Source organism: Rhinolophus hipposideros, assembly GCF_964194185.1.
Source record: "Rhinolophus hipposideros genome assembly, chromosome: 8".
NCBI lineage: Eukaryota > Metazoa > Chordata > Mammalia > Chiroptera > Rhinolophidae > Rhinolophus > Rhinolophus hipposideros.
In genome coordinates this window covers 74,666,203-74,683,424 of record NC_138054.1, presented here as the reverse complement: position 1 = coordinate 74,683,424, position 17,222 = coordinate 74,666,203, and the positions used below count along the sequence as shown (strand labels likewise).

At 56.4% G+C, this 17,222-nt stretch overlaps 1 protein-coding gene across 1 annotated transcript in view; it reads right to left on the bottom strand.

Annotated features, from left to right (window-relative positions):
- Nucleotides 1-17,222, bottom strand: part of SDC3 (syndecan 3) — a 38,278-nt gene continuing 21,056 nt past the window's right edge. The window contains exons 2-5 of the mRNA XM_081054908.1: nucleotides 9,710-9,827; nucleotides 7,508-8,121; nucleotides 4,914-5,205; nucleotides 1-4,026 (exon numbers count right to left, since the gene is read on the bottom strand). Of these exons, the coding sequence (XP_080911034.1) occupies nucleotides 3,860-4,026; nucleotides 4,914-5,205; nucleotides 7,508-8,121; nucleotides 9,710-9,827 (1,191 nt within the window). The 3' untranslated portion in view covers nucleotides 1-3,859. The remainder of the gene's footprint in view (nucleotides 4,027-4,913; nucleotides 5,206-7,507; nucleotides 8,122-9,709; nucleotides 9,828-17,222) is intronic.

The following is a 17,222-nucleotide window of genomic DNA, read 5'->3' as shown; positions in this document are numbered from 1 at the left end:
TGTCATTTCAGCGTAATTTTATTTCCTCTTATAAATGGGCACAGCACGGGAAATGTTAAAAAAACAAACAAAACAGTTCTTTCCTTCACAAGGCTGGGACAGGTGAGCACCCACAGCGGGGCAGGTGCCCTGGTCTTTTTCCAGTCTTTTTCCTCCACTTTTCCTTATGTAAAGTTTGGCCATGAACTCGGGACAGGTGTGGTTAATAAAGAGGTTATGGGGGGGAGGGAGAGAGGGCAGGGAAGGCCTGGGGCAGGGAAGAACCAAGTCCCGCCCACCCCAGGACAAGTTCTTGGAGGGCTCTGTACAGGAAGGACGCACAGGAGAGACTGTCTTCAGGAGGCTCTCTGGAGCCACGCTGCCTACGGAAAATATTTACATGCATTCACCACACTGGGGCTGGGTGCACTGAGCTGCCAGGTGGGCACCTGGGGGACGCTGGGGCCACCAGCCCTTAGACGGCGACTCTGGGCCCAGTCTCAGCGTCTGTAAATCTGTACAGTTTGTGGGCTTCTATTTACAGGCAGGAGGCCTGGGGAAGCAAGTCCAGGGTGGTGGCTAGCAGAAGAAATTCAGAGAGCCGAGGAGGCAGTGGCCCCTCCTGCTCCGAGACCGAGACGGGTTTGCTCCCTGTGCCCAGGACCCAGGGTGGGGGTCCGGCCTGAGCACCCCAAGCCACTGCCCACAGACCTGCCCAAACTAGCCCTGGTTACCACCCATCCACCTCCAGAGATCAAGGGGACCAGCCTTTCAGGAGGTACCCCCTCTGGCCCCTTGGGGAGACAGAGCCTGGCTCCAGAAATCCCAACCCCCACCTTCCGAGGCCCCGGCCTGCCTTGTGCGTCCTGGCAGCCCAAGTCCCAGAGAGGTTCTCCAGCCACACAAGTGCCCTCTCCTTTGGCATTGGACGCACGTCCAGGAAATGCCAGGGCCCACAGGACATCCTCCCCAGGAGTGCTGGGGAGATTGGTGTCTACTGGGCAGACCCTACACACATCGCACCAGGCAGGGTGAGGCCCTGCACCCACATTGCACCTAGGAGAGCTCCAGCTCGTCCTTTGAACAGACCTCTCTCTTGGATTGCCTTGCCCGACGTAGGCTGGCGGGAGTGGATTTGAGCTCTCAGACTGAGTTGATCTTCATGAAGACAGAGCCTGAGTATTTATTTGTCTCAGGTTCAGGTCTCCATGAACGAGGCCCTCAGCCTCTTCTCTCAAATGCTAAGGACACAGAGAAGAGGCCACGCCAGGAGGCAAAGCCCTAAGCCGCGAGTTGGAAGCCAGCCCTCAGCTGTGAAGCGTGAGGCCTGCTGGGGCCCGGCTGGACCCATCCACGCAGGACCCTCCAAGCCCACTCCAGCCAGCCTAAACCCGAGTCACGCGTCCTCTGCTGGACCCCGACCCCACCACCAGTCTAACCTGGTCCCAGCATCCCCGGGCTTCCTGGGGGGATCAGGTCCTCTGCTGCGTGCTCCCTGGTTTCTCAGCCTTGGCCTGCCCAGGCCTTCTTACCAGAGCCTCTACCCCAAGACAGCAGCCCACCAGGGAGCAAGGGAGAGGGAGGCTGGGCCTTTGGTCTCCTCCACCCCAAGCCCCAGACCTTCTGGTCCTGGGATGGCTGAGGCCAGGCCACCTCCAACAGATTGTGGTCCCAGGATGCCTCCCCCCATTCCTGACCCACTCCAAAGCTGGGACCAGCTGGGTTCCTCACAAGCCTCCAGGCCCTGCCAAGAGGGGCTTGGGGTCTGAAAGATGGAGCTCCAGCCTGGAAGGAGGACAGTGGAACACGTAAGCTGTGCAAGCCAGCGAAACCTCACCTTCACCACCTCAGGCCACCCCACCCCTCACTGTTGCCAGTGCGTCTTGAAAAGGAAACAGAAATAAAACCTGGGTTCCTGACTTTAACGGGGGTTGTGGGTGAGGGGTGGGGGTGTAAGCACCAGTCAACTACCACTCAGATCGCATCTCTTGGCTCCAAGAGCCCCCACCGATCATACCCTCCCCAAAGATTTGTGAACCCACATGTAAAATACCCATGGAAGTGGCCCCACTTGCAAGGGTAAAGCAGGGGGGCGGGAGGCTGGGGCCTGGAGTGACAGCCCCACCCCACCAGCTCTCAGCCCTTGCCTGGGGCAATGGGGCTGGATGGGCTGCGTTCTGCTGCAGGTCCCTTCAGCTGCAGCCAGGAGAACCGCCGGGTTGTTTGGCCAAATAAGCAGGCAGGTGTCCATGGGAAAGGCCCAAGGAGGACCCCGGGATGGGGCTGAGGCGGGCCTGGCGAGGCCGAGGGTAGAGGGTGCAGAGGGCCCAGGCGGCAGGGCCCACCCTCACAGGCACTTTGGAGACTTGTGTCCTGGAGGCAGAGTCAGCCCCTAGCTCAGAGTAGGATGGGGACACAGGGAGACCAGGAGCCAGACCACATGCCCCCACCCCATCTGGGTCCTTTGGTCCTGGAGACCCAAACCCCCTCCCCAGCCCAAGGCCAAATTCCCGGAACCACCTGCCTTCCTCAGCAAGGCTCCCAGCTAGTGGGTGACTGCTCCTGAACCGACAGAGAGGAGAGAAGCAGGCAGGGGTGAGGCCAGGCCAGCTGTGTGCAATGCCCTAAGGGGGCTTGTGACAATGTCCCCCCACATCACACTTTACTCTGGGAAAGGCAAGTGCCCACCTGTCCTCCTCCAGTGTGAGAGTGGGGCTATGTGGGGCAAGACTGTGCGTCCGCGTGGGATTGTGTCTCATGTGGCAGGGTCAGTGGCAACGTGGTTGATGTGGGCGCTGTGGTGAGAGGCTGAGTGTAACAGGGCAACTCAGGGGACCCAATATGGGCTGACTGCTCCAGTTGGATGCCACCCTCCCCAGGGAGCCTGAAAGCGAGAGACAATGTGTGTGGTACCAGTGTGTGTGCATGTGGAAGGGGACGGGACAGAAGGACGCAAGCCACACCATTACCATTGGGCAACGATGACTTGTGACTTGCAATGTCGTAAGCATCTGGGGGGTGCGTGAGAAACACATAGAAACATCTTTGGAAGAATGTCTGTGACATATCTGGATTGGTGGGGTAGTCAGGATTTCATATGATTTTGTCATTGCGTGCTTTGTCTTTAAGTGTGACAGTATGTGTGACCCTGTGAGAGACGGAGTCTGTGCAGAGTCCACCTGCAAGAGGGAGGGCTGAGCAGCCCAGCCCTCCTCACCAGTGGCTGCCAGGGCACTCTCGGGAAGCCAATTTCTCAGGGACAGACTGGGAAAGAGGTAAAACCTTCAGGTGCATGTGCAGAGGGTGGGGGAGAAGCAAGAGTGACCCCACAACCCCAGAGAGGCCAGGACATAACAGGCTGGAGACAAGGGACACACTCTCACCCAGGCAAAGAGGGACCCTGGGACAGGAGCGAGAGGTGGCAGTGTCTTGACAACTTCAAGGGCTAGGCTTGTAAATGTTTGTCCTGGAAACCAGCCAGAGTGCCTCTCTGCCCCCAGAAGGAGACCTCAGCCAGCCTTGTGGAGCCAGATTGGGGGTTCAAGCCCATCTCAAGCCTCACCCCTTCTTCCACCAGCCCATCAGGAGCTTCCTTCCTCTTGTGCATCTGACATGAGGTCCCGAAGCCCCAAGCTGGTGGGGGGGAGACAAGAGATGAGCTCATAAGGGCACAGTCTGGGGAAGCTGGCAGTACCCCGTCCCTTGGGGTGAGATCTGTGTGAGGCTGGCAGTATGGGCAGACCTTGGGAGGGCGGGCAGCGATGACTGGGGCCAGGCTCCTTCCCAGACCCAGTTCCAGACCCAGGCCAGGGCTGTTGGGGTGGTCTGGGGACTGGGCAGAGGGGCCGCGCTGAGGCTCGGGGGAGGCACTGTGGCTCCGCTAAGCGTAGAACTCCTCCTGCTTGTCAGGCTTCTGGTACGTGACGCTTGCCTGCTTGGGCTCCTCCAGCGTGTAGCTGCCCTCGTCCTTCTTCTTCATGCGGTAGATGAGCAGGGTGACCAGGAAGGCGGCGAAGAGGGCGCCCACCACCCCGCCCACAATCACAGCTGTGGAAAGAGAGGGCGGAGGTCACAGCCCGAAGGCAGGAGGTAGGTGAGGGAGGAGTGGGTAGAGCCTGGGGAGAGGACACAGGGCCCTGCGGGGTGGAGACTCAAATCTGAGACTGGAGTTTGGAGTCATTTCTAGTAGTACCAGCACTGGACGCCATCTACGACCCTCACTGTGGCCTGGTCGGTTCTAGTTGCCTAACACACACTAACCCATAGAAGCCTCATATACCTCAAGGGTAGTGTTATGGTCCCCATGCAAAGTAAAATGCCATCAGTTGGAAGATCCTCCAGTACATTGTACACCATTAGGAAAGGAAAACTCTGCCAACTAACCTATGACCCACCCCAACTACAGAGAAGTTAGCATATGAACAGATGTGCCCTGAGAATTGACTAAGTGTAAGATGATTATTCCCGTTCTACAGATGAGGAAATGGGAGCCTGGGGACGTAAGGGACCTGCCCAAGGCCACAACGCTCCTACGTAGGGAGCAGGGATTGGACCTCAAGTGCAGAGTCTCAGGAGACATGGCCAGGGCAGGTCCTCAAGGGTAGGGGCAGATCAAGCCAAAGAATAGGGTCAGAGACCAGGATCCGGGGGGTGAGGTCCAGGAGGGGTCAACCAGCATGGCCCAAGAGCAGAGTCTCAGGAGGGGTCAGAGGTGCCGAGGAAAGTGCTGTAAGTAGCATGAAGTCAGGGTGAGACCCTGGGATGGGGGAAGGTCAGGGCTTGGATCCTGGAGGTTGAGACCCCCAGCCTTCCCTTCCTAAAAAAACCAGGCTCCTCGGAAACTCACACCCTCACCACCCTCCTGGGTTCCTCAAGGACACACTAAGGCCCAACCAGCCGCCCCACCCTGGGCTCTTCCTGAGCCCAAGACTCACCTACAAGCACCTCCTTCCTCTCCAGGATGCTCTTCTGTGGCAGCTGAGCTGCCGAGCTGCCCGAGTCGATGGCATTGTCCAAGAGGCCAGGGCCTGGGCGGGCACCCTTGGGCAGTGTCCCAGGTGGAGGTGACGGTTTGGCTGCAGCCCCTCCCACAGCCACCACCTCATTGGCTGTATCTGGCTGCATGGTCTCCTCCTCTGGCAGCTCAAAGTCCCCACTGGGCCCCCCGCTTACTGGCACCTCTGGTTCATCCCGGAGCGTGGTCAGGAAGGACTCTGGAGTTGGGGTCTGTGGGAGAGTGGCATGAGTCCAGGAGCCAGGCCTCAGCACCCCTGCCAGAGGGCAGGTGCGCGCACGCGCTCACACAGACACACGCATGCACACACCCCCTCTCCCCGTGGGCTAACCCTCTCCCACACTCACTATGTGCCAGGCACTGTGCTAAGCACAATGTGGGCATTTTACGCTCACAACACACCCATGAAGGAGGTACTATTATGCCCAATTTACAGAGCAGGAAGTAGGCTCAGAGAGGTTAAGTGACTTGCCCAAGGACACCTGGCTAGTACGTGGTAGAAGAACTGAAATCCAGGTCCACCCAGCTCCGGCAGCTGTGTTTCTAACCATACACTTCGCGGCCTCTCTTCTCACCTGGCTACATCCCGTCCCGTCCCATGTACGTCACTTGCCCTGGCAGCTGCCTTGGGGGACTCCTGCCGCGTTTTTGTTAGGAGACTGCTGGGTGCAGCTGGTATATACAGTGGCACCTCGGTTTTCGAACGTAACCCATTCCAGAAAACGGTTCAAGCTCTGAAACATTCGAAAACCGAGGCACGGTTTCCCCATAGAAAGTAATGCAAAATGGATTAATCCATTCCAGACCTTTATAATCAACCCCTAAAACTGCACATTTAGCACGAATTTTAATATCCAATGATACCATACATCCATAAAATTCACGGCGTTCATAAACTGACATGTTTGTCAATGGAGACGCTCGAAAACCGAGGTACTATTGTACTTGGGCCTGGTCCCTGGTCCACACGCCTGGGGCACAAGAAAGTCTCTTGGCCTGGAGGTCAGTCCAAGAGCACAACCGCAGAGTATGATGCCCCTTGGGGGCAGGTGTCCAGGGAACCAGCCCAGTGACCCTGAATCTCGATGGCGCCCACCATGTGGGGCAGGACCAGAGCAGGGATGGAGAGTGTGGGCCTGGAGCCCGGGCCCTGAGGCCGTGTGCTGAGGCTGCACCAGTGACCTGGTCTCCGGGCCCCGTAGTCGTCTTCTCTTCCTGCCTGGCCAAGCAGCTGCAAAACAGCAGGCTGCCCAGCTGCTCAGATCTGCTGAGACAGCACCTGGGTCCTGCTGGAGCTGACCAGGGAGTCAGAGGGGCTGACACTGACCGGAAGGCAGGCCCACAGCCTGTAGGTCATCCTGTGTGAAGCTGGCGGCTGCAAAGGGCTTTAGGACCCCAGCCAATATCACCAGGGCCACTCCTTGCCTGGCGTACCCGGCAAGGATCAGTTTACTTCTGTCTCCTCAATCCCATCCATCCCCGGCATCTGACATCTTGATCCTCTTCCCTTCAGTCTGCCACTTTCCACCCATTCTATCGCCCCACACATATGCCCCAGCCTCTGAAGCCGACTGCCAGGTTCAAATCCTTGACTGTGCCATGGCCGTAGGGCCTTGGGAAAATGGCCACACCTGTCAAGAAGGATGCGCGCAGTGCCACCTCGGGGGTGGGTGTGAGGAGACAGGAGAGGGCACAGTAACTGAGCCTGCCTCCCAGGCAGCACTCCATGAATGGGAGCTACCAGTATCCCTCTCGGGCAGCCCCGAGTCACCCTTAGATTAATACTAATACTAACAACAACAATTATGATGACAGTAACAATACCCACACTTTTAGTGCATTTCCTACTGCCAGGCAGTGTCCTAAGAACTTTGGATACGTCAGGAAACTTAATTCTCTCAACACTATGATTTGCATTCTTATCTTCTCTTTTTTCCCCCACAGGTAACGGAATAGGTATAGAAGGCATAGAAAGGAGCGGTAGATGAGGGTAAAGGGGATCCAACACATATATGGTGATGGAAAGAGAACTGACTCTGGGTGGTGAGCACACGATGTGAGATATAGATGATGTACTTCAGAATTGTACACCTGAAATCTATGTAACTTTACACCTGAAATCTATGTAACTTTACTAACAATTGTCAGCCCAATAAACTTTTTAATTAAAAAAAAAAAAGAAAAAGAAAAACAGAAGGCATAGAAAGGACTGGTGACTTCCTGAAGTCACACGGCTGAAAAGTAGCCGTGGAAGACTTCCAAGCCAGGCTGCCTGGCTCCCGAGTCTGTGCCATCGACCAGAGACACAGGCCCCTGGACCCTCCCCCACCAACACATTCATCACCCGGTTCCTTCCCAACATCCTAAGACCCAGTCGGCGACTGCCTCTCTCGCCTTCCCCATTCCTGTCTGGCTCATCTGCAGAACTGTCCAGTCCTTGCCCCCTGCCCAGCTCCATTGTCCCGCCCCAGATCCTTGACCCACCCTCCTCTGCTCTCACTCCCCACTCCTCACCTGAGCCACCTCTGTTGGTCCGGGGGCAGTGGTCCCCAGGGGCAGGGTGCTCTTCTCAGGGATGTCAGGCTCCTGGGTGGTAGCTGGCCTGGGAAGGGCCCTGGGCCTGGAGGTAGCTGGACTGAGCAGCCTGGGTGTTGGGGCCTCTGTGTCCCAGATAGCCACCGTGGTGGGAGGTGAGGGCACCGCTGGGGTGGTGGCCTGGGCTGTGGCTGCCGTGGTCAGGGGAAGAGGCAGAAGCCTCCGTATGCCGGTGGTCCTTATGACAGAGGTGGTGGCCGTGGACGGGGGTGCTGCAGGAATGCTGGGAGCGGCAGTGGCCACTGTGGCAGGCACCATGGCCACAGTCGGGGACCCTGTGGTTGTGGCAACAGTGGTGGCTGTGGGAGCAGAGATGGTGGTAGCTCTCTGGCTGGGCTCTTCTGGGACCTCTGTCACCACAGGAAGGCTAGCGGATGGCTCCAGGGTGGGACGCTCTGATGGGAGCTCTTCCAACGGGGTGCCCACAGGCTGGATGTCCATGGTGGGCAGCACAGCAGCTGTGGTGGATACTGCCAGGGCCACGTCTGGGCTGAACCGCATGGCTGTCTCAATGCCTGACTCCTGCTCGAAGTCTGAGAAGGTGGGGAGAGGAGAGAGCTAGGAAGCTGAGTGATTGTGAGGATCCCAGCTAAGCAATGGCCATCAAGATGTGGGGCTCCCAACCCTCACTCTTTGCACAATATTCCCAGGATAAGATGAAGGAAAGGAGGAAGGCAGAGTCTGGCCAAAGATTGCCAGTTGGCTGGTGGCTGGTGGATGTTCCCCAACTCCTCGCTGCCTACCCAAAAATTCCTCTAGGGGGCCATCTCTTCCAGGAAGTCTTCCCTGACTATTCCAGCTCACCCAGCCTGGACCTTGTAGCAGGTTGAATCCAGGCAGTGCTAAGAACCTACTGGCTGTACATCTCACTGAAGGTTGAGAGGAGCAGGAGAAGGGCATTCTGGGAAGAGTCAGACCTGGGTACCGTATCATGAGCACAGGCAGTGGGTACACTAAGGGTCCCTGAGGCATAGACAGAGGGCAAAAGGGAGAATGAGACTTTCCTACAAGAGAATGTTTGAGCAATCTGGAAGACTCAAAGCCAGGTCAAGTGAAGGGTCTTGGGAGGAAATGAGGAGACAGAACGAGAGATGCTGCAGCCAGCTCCTAGAGGGCCTTACCCAGGCAGAAGAGAAGCAGAAAGGAGCCAGGGAGGTTTGAGAGTAGAGACATGACGCGTCAGAGATGGATTCAATGAAAATTAACTTGCAAGGTGTTTAAAGGAGTGGGCTAAAGTGGGGGCTGGGGGTGGGAGGCTGCGAGTGGCCGGTTCTGTGGCATGCAGACCTTCTACCATACAATCAGACCTGTCCTGTTCTCTCACTGAGCTCAAATCTCAGCACACACACCCCTTTTTAGAGCTCCTTCTCTGTGCCAGACCCCGATGTCTTATGCTGAAGCCTTCCAGAGACTCTGAAAAGAAGGTATAATTATCACCATTCACAGATAAGAATACAGAGACTCAGAGAGGGACGGTGGCTAAAGGCGGCACAGCTATTAAGTAGCAAAACTGGAATCCGAACTCGGCACACCACATCTCCCTTACCTCACACTACTGCATTCCCAGGTTGGGTGGGGAACCAGGCCCCACCTTTTTCCAGCACTGCCCTAACCCCGCCCTTGGTCACAGCTGATTGGAATGGAGGGGCGGAGCCTTCAACTGGTCTCTGCGGCTCTGAGGAGGATTTGCCACTAAACTGGCAAGTGGCTACTAAGTTCCTCCAAATGGTCAGAACAGTACTGAAAACTGGGTTACTGACGGGGGCATCTGTGTTCCTCCAATGGCAGCTGGAGGTCTGCAGGGAGATCTAAGCAGTGCACAAGAGACAAGACCCAGAACTGCGGGGGTTCTGGGCTCGGAGGCCCAAGGCCCTGGTTTCATTCCCAAGAGGATGACAGGATGACTGGCCCATCTTGCACTTGAGGTCCATGAGATACCCCTGCCTGACCTCCCCACCCCCACCCCACCACTCAAAAGAGCCTGCGTGGATTCCTGTTCCCTGGATCAAAGCCTGGGGTGGGGCACTGTCCCTGCCTTCAAAGTCTCGGGCAGGGCATGGGAGGCAGGCTGATGGTGCCACCAGGACGTACGGGCAGGGAAAGGGAAGGGGAGGTACTCACAGCCCGAGCCCGAGCCCGAGTACAGGTCGTCCAGCTCATCGTCAGGGAAGGAGTCGTCGTCCCCAGAGCCCTCGAGATCCACGGGCCTCTCAAAGTTCTCGCTGCGCCAGCGCTGAGCCTGGGGAGGGCAGAGATGGGCACGGGGCTCAGTACCTGAGGCCAGCGGCCTAGACACACCCAGCGGGACCGAGTGACAACAGAAGGACAACATCAGGTGTGGCCTCCACGTGGGCAAAGGGCCAGGACAGGCCTAATGACCACATCCCACCCACCCACGGGCCAGAGTGGCAGCCCCATATTGCTGGCCAACACCATGGAGGGCCCTGGTCACTCCCTCATCCCCTGAGCAGAGCCTCTGGGTGCCAGAACCAGGTTTAGAGCCAGAATGCTGCATTTGTCTCCCTGCTCCACCACTCATTAAATGTGTGACGCGAGGCAAATTACTTAGCCTCTCCGTGCCTCAGCTTACTCATTATTGATAAGCGAACAACATCTGCCTTAACAGGTGGTTGTGAATATGCTAATAGATGCCCACTTTGTATGCAGCAGGTGCTCAGCATTGTCAGCCCCTTCCACAGAGGAGAGAAGTGAGGCTCAGTTGCCCAGGTCATCAGAGAGCATATGATGTGATGAGATTTAGACTCTGCTTGGGACCTGAAGTTTCACGCCTTGAAATCCCAAAGGCAGGACAATTAGTTCCATCAGACAGACATAGCGTTGGGGAGACTTGGGGTTCTGGGAGGCAAGATCCTTGAATAAAGGTAGATAGGAGGAAAGGGAGAGAAGGAACTGCAGGCTCTGGCCCTGACCTGGGTTCTCTCTCAAACAAGAAGTCAGCCTCCCTGGATCTCAATGGCAGAATCAGCTCAGGGCCCTGATGCCACTTCCACTTCTGCCTCAGGGTCTCCAGGGGGTCTGGAAAGCTGAGAGGGGCTTTTCCCACAGGCCACCACACCAGAACCAAGATTCTTTGGAGTCAGAGCCTGGGAAGACAGCGAGCTGGGGCCCCTGGGTACGGCCCATCTCTCTTTACTACAACCCTGGGCGAGAACCGGCACTGAGGACGTCCAAGACAGAAGTGCAAACCTTACCTCCAGCCACGCCCTCTGACCCTGGTTCCAGACTGAGCCTAGCCACAGTCTCTGTCCCCTGACAGCTTTCCAGAGGAAGGTGAGGTTGACTCCCAGTGGTCAGATCTGAAGTTTAGCACTTGGGTCTTATACAATTAAAATAAAGAGAGAAAGATGGCAGGAATAGAATACACAAAGGCTCCAAGGTGGGGAACAACAGCCCGCTCTCAGAGCTGGCCCTGCCCACCTTCCAGCCTCATCTAGGGTACCTCTGCACCCCTGCAATCACTGGGTTCCAGCCACTCTGGCCCCATTCCGTTGCTGGAACATGCCTGGTCACTCCTGCCTCATGCTGTTCCCTCCAACTATAACACTCTTCCTTCCTATGCTTTCATCTTCCAGTAACTTTGTGCCAGCTAACTCCTCCTCCCCTCTCACTTCTTTTAAGAAGCTGTCCAGCTTTGATCATCCTGTGTTTCTGAATTCACATCTATCACTACGGTGAACTGTGTTTGCTCGAGTGTGTGCCCACCCCCACTAAACCACACCTTGATGGAGAAACTCGTCTGGCATTTATGAAATATCTGTTAAAGATCGGAGTTGGAGTTAGAAGATGTGACTAATTCATAGGGCAGGGGTGGGGTAGGGGAAGGAGCCGAGGTTGGGGAAGCTCCATCACAGAAGGCTTTCAGGGTCCCTGCCAACTTCATCATGTTTTTATCCTGACTGTACAACTGAATATTGTGAAAACTGAACTCAGTGGGTCAGCAGGTCTGAGGTGGAGTCTGGGATCCATACTATCTGTCTGGAGTGGGGGCCGTGGAAGATACGTGAGCAGGAGGGACTGGATCAGCATTGTGTTCTGTGCTCAGCCTCTCACACCCCACCCGACAGGCCCCCGCCTGGAGTTCATACAGAACTAGAGAGAGGGTCCCAATCCTGCCCCCAGCCTCAACCACCTGCTCCAAAGCCCTACCCAGGCCAGTCAGGGCAGGGAGCCAGGGCAGGCCAGAAGATTTCCCACCCTCCCCACCCCGCCCATGAACACGAACACGAACTCTCTCTCTCTCTCTCCTCTCTCTCTCTCTCTCTCTCTCTCTCTCTCTCTCTCTCTCTCTCTCTCTCTCTCTCTCTCTCTCTCTCTCTCAGAGTAATGAATTAATCAGTATTTACTTGCTAGCAGTGAGTCATAGAGTGGAACAATTAGTGTAATTGCTCCCGTGACTAATTGCTGGGTCTTCCTCCGTTTTAGACATTCCAGGAGTTCAGAGCAGCTTGAGTCCAACTTTCCCCAGCTCCATCTCTGCCCCCACTGCCCAAAAGAACAAACCCCCAGGACCTGGGGTGAGGAAGCTAGAAGGCTCCCCACACTGCCAAGCTCCAAACCTGGGCCAGCCAGGCTGGAAGCCCTTGGAGACCCTGCTCAGTTCTTAAGCAAGCTGCCTGAAGCCAGAGGCTGAAGCTCCCACCCTGGGCGACATAGCAGGGAGGGGACTGACAGGGACCAAGGCTCAGGCTCCGCTCCTGGGCGGGGCCATCTTCACTGTCTTCCCATCCTAGGCAGGTGAGGGTGTGGCTGGGAGACCTTCAGCTGGGAAGAGAGGTTCTAAAAAGTCTGTAGTCCCTAGGGACCGCCAAACTGGAGTAAACATGGGGGCCAAAATAAGGAGTCCTCGTGATTCTTTAGTGACAAGTGCTACACAGCAGCCCCTAATAGCCTGCTCCCAGAACTCTAAAGACCCCTTTCCAAAACCACACAGACCCTTAAAATGACACATCCAGAGACAGAGAGAACATATACAGGCACACCCTGACACACCTCCACCTAAAGGCAGCCACAGAGAGGTACTGTGCGTTGGCATGACTTCGGGTACAAATAGGCGCATGCATGGGGGCAGACACTGAGTAGGGGGTGCACGCTGTGCAAATCTGAGGCTCAGAGACAAGCCTGGAGCCTCCTATGAACCCATCAGCCTCCACTCAGGTAGCTCTCACCTAGATACTATTCATCCTCAGCTCAGTAGCCATTGACATGACAACCGTTACCATGACGACCATCTCCTCCATGGTAAGGACCAGGAGCTCCAGCTCCCCACAGAGATGGGGGGGTGCAGGAGAGGGAGAGATCACGGAGGAACAGAGATGACAGGAAGGGGGAGGGCAGAGACACGGGATTGAGAGGCAGGGACAGAGGAAAGCCAGAGGTCAGGGGGGCACCGTGGAGGACAGGAAGGGGAGAATGGAGGGAGGACTCCGTGTGTGAGAGAAAGAGAACGCAAGAGTGGGAGGCACAAGGAGAGAATTCTCTCACATCTTAATTTAGCCTCATGCTCATCAGACAAAGCTGGGGAAGGGGCCACCTCAGTGATTTTCCAAACCTGCCTCCAAGAGAACATTCTTTACAAAAAATAAGCTGCCCCCAGATGGGGTGGAGGGAGAGGTGACCAATAGCCCAGTCACCCCTGAACTCGCCTTGGGAAGCTTAACACTGGGTACCCCTCTTAATACTGAGGGTGGGGTGCAGAATGCCATCTTGGCCGGCACCACCCCCCAGGGTGGCTGAGTGTCAGCTCCACGACTCCCTGGGCCAACTGGGGGTCCAGGGCTCAGTGAGGCCTTCCCAGAAATGCGGCAGGGGTGCTGGTAGCTGCAGCTCCCAGGGGGGCAGAAAGGAGAAAGGAAAGAGATGGGGGTGGGGAATTGAGCCTGGGAGGCAGCAGGGAAAGCCCCAGGAGTCACAAAATGCCAAAAGAGGATGGTGACAGCCTTTGACCCCCAAACGACCTCCTATTTGCATAACCATGCATAATTAGCATAATTATCCATGCCAGTCCCTTAAAGGAGAACTGAATTTGAATGCCCAGGACCCTGTGGCCTCCCCCTGACCCTCACAACGGGCCCTTCCAGGTAATCCCACACCCTCCAGTACCTGACACACACACACACACACACACACACACACACACTCTCTCTCTCTCTCTCTCTCTCTCTCTCTCTCTCTGTCTCTCTCTCTCTCTGCAGCTAACAGACAATCCAGTGACATCCTCATGCACACACACAGCCAGCCCAGCCCTACAGAAACACACAGCTGTACACAGACTCTGGCGCACGCGCGCACACACACAGAGCAACATTCACTGACCCTAACCTGTGTGCCTGCCTTGGCTCACGGACAACACGGCACACACCGTCACACGCTCACCCATTTACCACATCCCTGGCTGCCTGCGCCTGTGCATCCTACATCCCTGGCTCACACACACACACCACTGCACCCTGCTCCCCACCTAACACACCCCTGATGCCCCACACAGACTTCAGCAGAATCTCATTAACACGTGGTGGCACACACCAAGCCCTCCCCACGTCCAGCACATCACCACATGTCCCCAGGGAGACGTACCCTTGGGCTCTGACACAAAGTTCTCCACCTGTAAACACTGTTTCTCCTGTTCACAGCCCCCACACCCACCAAGTCACTGGTGGGAGAGCATACCCACTGCAGAAGCCCCTCAGCCTTCTGCTTCCCAACGCCACCAATCCTGGGAGCAGACACCCAACTGGAGGTGCTTCTGGAGGTGCAACTCAAGCTTCTCTTGAGCTGACCCAGCAGCTGCTGAAGGTCTGAGCTCCCGGGGGAGTCACTATTGGGCCCCGGGGGTTCTAGAGACCTGCCCACCACTGCTGAGGGCCTGCACTGCCGCCTTCAATCATCACAGCCTGCCAGAGTTTTATCCCCATTTCACAGATGCAGACACTGAGGCTGGACCCTAGAATTGAGATGAGCACAGGTCCTCAGTCTCTCGAATCCATGCCCAGCGCCACCCCCCACCCGCTGCTCATCCAGGGCTCCTGCCCCATGACCCCACTCACAGCCCCACTCACTCTGCACGAGCTCAGCTCAGGACTGCCAACAGCCACCCACACACACTCAATGTCCACGCACACCATATACACACTCTAGCACACACAAACACACGACATGCTCTCACACACCATTCCACCCACGCGTCCCTGAATAGGCACCCACCCCATCCCCCATCATACGTACCACTCCCTCTCAGATGCACACCAACAGGCCCCTCCCCACACATGCGCCATGCACACTTTCCCTCCTGGGTACATACAAGCGCACACGTAACACCAGGGTGAGACATGGCACCCTTCCCAATGGACTGACATGCCCTGTCACTTTTGTCCTCACTGCCCCCTCCCCACCATTTCTCTTGAGCTGACCCATCACCTCACCCCAAAGACACACCTCAGGCTTCCATGGGGACAACAGGAGAGTGTTCTCACCACCCACCCCTACCCGATCCTCTCCACAGAGTTGTATTGTACAGCAGCTGGGGTGAGTGAGGGACCCAGAGCAGCTAGACATCAGGTAAATCTCCTCACTTGTACAGCCACGGGCTGAGTGCAGGGGACATGTTCAGGGAGAAAACAGGGATACCTCCCTCTGCCCCCAGCCTCCTGCCACATGAAGTCTGGGGTCTCTCGTGCCCAGACCCCACCACCAGCCCTCCTCCATCATGAGCCTTCCCAGAGAAACAGGTGAGCACAGAGATTAAGCCAGAATGAATCAGCTCCTCCCCTTACTACCGGGGGGATATTCAGGCAAGCCCCCTGAATCCCTGGCCCCTTGGTTTTCTCATCTGTAAAATGGGGATGATGATAATAGGATGTAGCTCATGGAGTTGCTATGAGAACCAAATAAGATCACGTAAGTCACAGGCTGAGCACAGGACCCAACACCTAAGCTGAATCAATAAACGTAGCTGTGATTATTATTAGTGATATGTTAATGGTTCTATGAGTATTAGTTCTGAAGTCTATCTCTTTTAAGCCTCACTATTGTCATGAGGGAAGCAGAATCGGGATGAGTACACCCATGCTGCAGATGACGCTATTCATGCCCAGAGAGGTTAAGCAGCGCTGCTAAGACCACCCAGCAGGGCAGAGAGAGAAGAGAGAGGTTGGATGAGGGGGGAGAAAGGGCGAGTTACAGCGAGTTACAGACCCAGACACACAAATTAGGTCAGCTGGCAAGGGGCCAGGAGCACAGCACCCCTGTGCAGTGCTAATCATGCTGCAAAAGCTTAGAATACAATCAAGTATAATTAATTCTGCCCGAGCGTCCTCCCCCGAATTAGCCAGACGCAGGCACAACTCTCCTGGCGACTAGAGACGACATGAGCAGGGGTTAACAGCCCCGCTGTAGAGTCATTCAGTCTTGGGTTCAAGTTCTGCTCTGCTTACTTGTTGGGTGACTCTGAGCAAGGTACTTAACCTCTCTGAGCTTCTACTCGGTTAAATGGGGACAATAATAATACATACTCCATAGAGTGGTTGCAGGTACTCGTGCCAGCCAGCCAGGCGGCACGCGATAATCTCTTGTTGACATTACCATGGCACAGGTTTTTCACCGCAGGGCTCACCTTAAGGCCTGAGTGATCACTGAGTTCAACTCTCCCTTCTCACAGACGTAGAAGCTGAGGCCCAGAAAGGGGAACGTCTCCCAGGATCCCACCCCCTGACAAGAGGGCTCAGTGTGGGGAATTACCACACCAAGCAGTACTCAGAGAGGTCAAGTGACCTGTCCAGTGACACACAGCGACTTAATGACTAGCTCCTGGAAGCAGGGGGGTCTCAGCAGAGCCCTCTGGATCCCTCCAGGCTTCGTCCCCACTGGTCCCTGTCCCCAGAAAGGCCCTCAGTCCTGTGAGAACGCCATGCCTCTCACGCTCACCAGTTTCAACCCGGAGACCCAGAGCACCACTGAAGGAATGTGGGCCTGGGCCAGGCTCTGGGCAGCAGGACAGCCAAGGGGGGCTACACACAATGGAGAGCCTGGACCGGGAAGGGGGATGCCTTGGTCTCCATCACCCCACCCGTCCCCAGCTGCCCTGGCTGGGAACCCAGCACCCGCCACATTCACTTGCTGCTGGAGGGGTGAGGGGCACGAAGGCTACATCTGCTGGGGAAGAGGCCACAGAGCCCAGGTCCCCGACAACAGAAGGGCCTGGGGGAGGAGTGGAGTTCGGGGGGTGGGCAGAGAAGGCCCCAGCTGAACTTGACAGACCTCTCCACCAAACAAAAAGATCAGCAAAGCCCAGACACACCCTGTCGCTGACACACGCTCCCACCACTCTCATTCCAAACACCCATCCCCAGATCTTCCTCAGGGCAGCTCTGAAGACAGGACGTACCCATCCGGGCCCATCCCATCTCAGCCAACTGCTTGGCAAAGGCCATCCTGACGGCAGAGCCCTCCCTACCCCACGTCTGAATTCCACCATCAGCTCCAGCCTGCCTCCTCCACCACCTTCTCCGCTACCCACCCCTGTGCTGCCACCATCCTCCAGGAACTCCCCCCACCCTTCTTGGAAGCACTGCTCCCATCCACGCCCACCCTGGGCCTAACAGGAGAGCAGGCAACGTCC